General features: G+C 50.8%; 1 protein-coding gene across 1 annotated transcript in view; it reads right to left on the bottom strand.

Moving 5' to 3' along the window:
* Positions 1–1265: 1265 nt before the first annotated feature.
* The window catches only part of mast2 (microtubule associated serine/threonine kinase 2), a 124279-nt gene continuing 120248 nt past the window's right edge, over positions 1266–5296 (bottom strand). The window contains exons 31-32 of the mRNA XM_061077775.1: positions 5024–5296; positions 1266–3841 (exon numbers count right to left, since the gene is read on the bottom strand). The exon at positions 5024–5296 is cut by the window's right edge and continues 248 nt beyond it. Of these exons, the coding sequence (XP_060933758.1) occupies positions 2495–3841; positions 5024–5296 (1620 nt within the window). The 3' untranslated portion in view covers positions 1266–2494. The remainder of the gene's footprint in view (positions 3842–5023) is intronic.

The following is a 5296-nucleotide window of genomic DNA, read 5'->3' as shown; positions in this document are numbered from 1 at the left end:
CTGCAAACGTCTGTGGAGTTTTCTGCTGCTCGGCCTCCGCTTGCACTCGAACTGAATCTCATGTGCTGGTTCATGACCTGTGTGTGTGTGTGTGTTTGTGTGTGTCTGTGTGTGTCTCTGTGGTCATTAGGCTTCTCCTCGTACCTTTTCATACCGACAGTCACAAGTTTGATTCCTCTCGAGAGTCTCGACTCAAACTGTCACTGAACGTGGCCACAGAGCAGCAGAGGTGCATGATGGGTAAACACAGGCTGGAGGTCGAACAGACGTGTAACCGAACGGGACGATGGAGCCTGAGGGACGCTGGCTACTGTTGTTGTTGGCCGACTCGACCTTGTGTGTGTGTGTGTGTGTGTTGTGTGTTGTGTGTTGTGTGTTGTGTGTCCAACAGGCTCTGGGCTTTAGATTAATGACTCCACCAGGGAAACTGACTCTTCAGTCTCCAGCAGATGGCTGCACCATCATCTTTACACACGGGAGAAAGTGTGTGTGTCTGTGTGTGTGTAGTCAAACTGACACACTCTGATCTATGTGTGTGTGTGTGTGTGTGTGTGAACGTGTCGAGCGCGAATCCCAGATCAGAGCTGGGACCCAATCTGTTGATGAATGAACTGAATCCAGTTAATCAGACGAATGAAGTTTTCAGGCACAAACGTTTGATTTGTCTTGAAGAACGAAGTAATGACGACATTTCTATTTTCCCACAAACCTACGTTTGTATTTCCTGTAACACACCGAGGCCTGAGGAGGTTTGATTGCTACAGGCAACAAGTTCCATCAACGGAAATAACACAAAACCCAAACACAACCCACATGTAAACACGACACAGTCAGTTCCTCCGAGTCAGAGAACTGTGATGTCAGCAAACACACAAACACCGAGGGAGGCGTCGCCCGTCACAGACGCACAACGAGGACGTGGACCTGCGTCGGAGGAACAACAGGAAACATTCTCATCATGTGACTCGGACCGAAACATAAACTGCAAGCGAAACGTACGAGAGGAATGAAAGACGAGAGGAAAATCAAGGTTGGATATCGAGAAATAAACGGGAGGAAATTACATCTCGGTAAAAAAAAAAGCAACAGAAGAACCAAACACACAAACACACACACCAGTCACTGATTAACTTTTAGAGATTTGTGTCTATTTATCAGACAAAATAAAAGTTTTGTGCCAAATCTGATGTCTGATATACACACACACACACACACACACACACACACACACACACACACACACACACACACACACACGCACACACACACACACACACACACACTCTCAGGGTATAAAACAGGAGAACAACAGATAAATACTCTTATATATACACACAACCATGCACAGATGAGCGTCTCCCTCACAACAACACAAAGTGAAGTCTGGTGACAGCGACTTGGTCCAGATAGAAAACAAACGGCTGTCGGGGGGGCAGGAAGTGACGAGTCCGATCCTTCGCTGCAGCTCGGAACCCAGAAACTCACAGGATGTAAACTCGTGTCTTTGTGTCGGGAACTGAAGGTTTGTTAGCTTGACAGAGACGTGAAGAGGAGGAGCCTATCCAGGGCCTAATCATGCTAATGCTAATATGCTAGGTCAAGCCTCAGCGTGTTTATAGAATCTGAATCTTTACTTTGAGGAAATGTAATAACTGCAGCTCAATGATTAATGTTCCTGTGCCGACGTTTTGTCCTTTTAACTCGTAAAGCGACGGTTTTTTAATAAAAAATGAGCGAGGACGAATAAACCGCTGAGAAAAATGTGAGAATTTAAACTAACTTTAAAAGTCGATCGTGTAGCATCTTAGCTAACGATCACATGTTGAGCCGGATGACATCTGTTTAGTCTTTGTTTTCCAATTATGTGAAAATCGACTCGGAATCGAACCGGCCGCAGTGAACGTGGAGTTCGTGAAGATTCAGAATTCAGACACAGTCTTTACGATCTGTGGCTCCGCCTCCGTTTGCACTCGTCTGTCGAACCTCGATCCAACGATCACACAGAACTCTGTAAACTGCCTGTGAGTCTGAACTGAGGGAAGCAGCTGCAGCCGGATCCTCGGGACCGGAGCCGGTTCTAAACAAAGACGCAGATCTACACTAAACAAACTGTGATGCGTTTGTGCAGTTTGCTAATCGTACGCTGGGCGCCCCCTGCTGGCTGAGAGCACGCCAAGGGGAGGAAGCGACGAACAGGAAGTTGATGAAGCAGCAGCAGGAAACTGGGAGTGAGGACGCTGCGAGCTCCTGATCTCCGGCTCCGTAAAGAAAGAGAAAGACGAGAATCCTCGAGTGTTTTGGTCGAGACGCAGGAACCGAAGCGTCTGGAATGGAAAGAGGTTCGACCACATGGGACCAAGCTCCGCCCCCTCCCCCTCCGCATGGTGAAAGTCAAAGTCTCTGTTTCACGGTGAACTTATGATTCGGTTGTTTTCGTCCTGACATGCAGCGAGAGGTTCGAGAACCTGAGTCACGTGATCTGTGCGTTCTGCTGCTACGTCTTCTTGGCGGTCGCTTTGTCTCGTGGCGTGGAGCAGGCGGACATGGCGGCGGCGGCGGCGGCGGCGGTCGCAGTCTGGGGTTCGAACCTCTTGCGCTGTGGCTCAGCTGCTGCGGCGGCGGGGAGGCTCGCCGCTCCCCCCCGCTGTGCAGGCGTGGCGGCGTTCCCCCGACTCACAGAGCCTGATGTGGGTGTGTCCGGGCGCTCGGGGACGTCCTTGCAGGTCGGCGGCGCCGGGGTCGTGAGTGACGCCACTCGCTCAGCTCGCTGTGGCGCTGGCGACTGAGGAGCAGGAGGCGGTTTGGAGGGAAACGAGTCAGCTGACGGTTTCTGCTCCTTCGGGTCTGCGGCCGTGGTCAGTTTGACGGGACAGAGGACGCTCTTTGCTACGATCGCCAGCTGGGACGCCACCTTGTCCACGCCGGTCTCAGGGGGCGGAGCCGGAGAACTTGAACTGGAGGTGGAGCTGGATGACGGAGCAGCCACAGCGGCGCAGAGTCTCCGGTTGTCTGCCTCCTTCCTCTCCTTCGGGACGCCGGGGGAGGAGCCGGAGGCGCGGGGGGGTTCAGTGGTTTGGTCTGTGGCGCCCGTGGTCTCACTCGTGGTCGCTCTGCAGTCGGTGGCGCCTGCAGTGGGGGGGGCCGATGGGGTTCTGGGGCTGTCCAGGGTTCTGGCTCGGAGGCTCCTGGACTCGGGCGGAGTGGCGGGTCGGAGGAACATGTCTCTGCTGACGGAGATGAACGCACTGCCTGGCGTGGAGAAGGGGAGGGGGGGGCCCGGAGCTGGTTTAGTGATGGCGCCCGGCTCCAGAACCTTCCTCTCGGTTCTCAGAGCGTCCTCGGAGGACGCGCCTCCCTCTCTCAGTCCAGACCTTGTCTCTGTCAGCGAGGGGAGGGGCTGCCTGGCCGCCGGCGAGGGTCCCGTGTGGCTGAAGGTGGCGTGCGGCGTGCAGGGCGAGAGGCAGAGGGAGGGCAGCGTGCCTCCGGGGCCCGTTCTCACAGTGGTGGGCCTGAGGAGGGGAGGGGGGGTGAAGGTCGTCCCCCGGCGTCCGTCCTGGCTGTCCTCGGAGCCCTCGTCCGTCTCGTCCTCGGACGAGTCCACCTCGTGGATGGCGTCCTGCTTCTGCAGCGACTCCCTCCGCTCGGCGCGGTCCTGCCTGATGGCCGACAGCTTGTCCTTCAGTTTGCTCTTCCCGGGGGCGAGGCCCAGCGAGCCGGAGACCAGGCCGCCGTCGCCCTCCTGGCGTCCCAGCTTCCGGGACGAGGAGGACGAGTGCTTCTGCAGGACGCCCGTCTCCACGCCGCGACCCGCCGAGGACACGAGTCCCTCGCTGGCCGACTCCTGCAGGTCAGAGAGGGAATTACACTCTGTCAAAATGTAATCTGATGGAAAACTGGAAAATCAGTGTCGACACAAAGTGAAAATAAAACAGCGTCAGACATCAGAGACTTAAATTCAGCTCGTTATGAGGAAGTAGATTTAGTTTGTGTCTTATCTGTTTCCTGTGGAAGGACTTCAGAATAAAATAAAAACCTCTTTCTCAGGTTTAAATTGAATTGGCATCTGGCTAAACTAAACTAAAATAACCATATTAATCCCAGATTGAGGATACTCACAACACTACATTGATCAAGACTTCATATCTTTAAAGTGATATTGTGTTTTTTGATGTTTTTTAACTTTTTTAACACTTGCTGGCCGACTCCTGCAGGTCAGAGACGGAATTACACTCTGTTAAAATATAAATCTGATAAAAAAACTGGCAAATCAGTGTCGACACAAAGTGAAAATAAAACAGCGTCAGACATCTGGCTAACATAACAGGCTAAAATTCAGCTCGTTATGAGGAAGTAGATTTAGTTTGTGTCTTATCTGTTTCCTGTGGAAGGACTTCAGAATAAAATAAAAACCTCTTTCTCAGGTTTAAATTGAATTGGCATCTGGCTAAACTAAACTAAAATAACCATATTAATCCCAGATTAAGGATACTCACAACACTACATTGATCAAGACTTCATATCTTTAAAGTGATATTGTGTTTTTTGATGTTTTTTAACTTTTTTAACACTTGCTGGCCGACTCCTGCAGGTCAGAGACGGAATTACACTCTGTTAAAATATAAATCTGATAAAAAAACTGGCAAATCAGTGTCGACACAAAGTGAAAATAAAACATTCAGCTCGTTAGGAAGATGGAGATTAAGTTTGTGTCTAACTGTTTCCTGTTGGAGGCCTTCAGAATAAAATAAAAACCTTTGTCAGGTTTAAATTGAATTGGCTTCTGGTTGAACTAAACTAAACTAAAATAACCATATTAATCCCAGAATATGGATTCTTACAACACTACATTGATCATGACTTCATATCTTTAAACTGGTATTGTAATTTTTGATGGTTTAAAACCTTAATTAATTTAGTTTAGCTTAATTTAGTTAATTTAATTATTTAATTAATTAATTAATTAATTAATTTATTAAATGATTTATTCGTACAGAAGCTGAAGTCTTTGCTGTGTGACTCGTACCTGAAGACTCTGAAGACTCGGCTCTCTCTGCAGAATCTCCTTCTTGAACTCTGAGTGTGAGATGTCCAGACTGTGTTTACGACTCCCCCCCGCCGCCCCCCCGGCCGCCGCCGCGCCGGAGGGAGACGAGGGCGAGTTGGCGAGGGAGGACGCCAGCTTCTCGGCAGACTGCACCCTCTTGAGGAGCGGCGAGCGCGGCGGCTCGGCGCTCTTGGGTCTGGAGATCTGCCTCACCAGGGGGGGGGAGGAGTGGAGCTTCACGGGGAACGACTG

The sequence above is a fragment of the Limanda limanda genome, chromosome 9 (genome assembly GCF_963576545.1).
Source record: "Limanda limanda chromosome 9, fLimLim1.1, whole genome shotgun sequence".
NCBI lineage: Eukaryota > Metazoa > Chordata > Actinopteri > Pleuronectiformes > Pleuronectidae > Limanda > Limanda limanda.
Note: the sequence above shows the minus strand (reverse complement) of the source record. Positions and strands in the feature narration are given on the sequence as shown.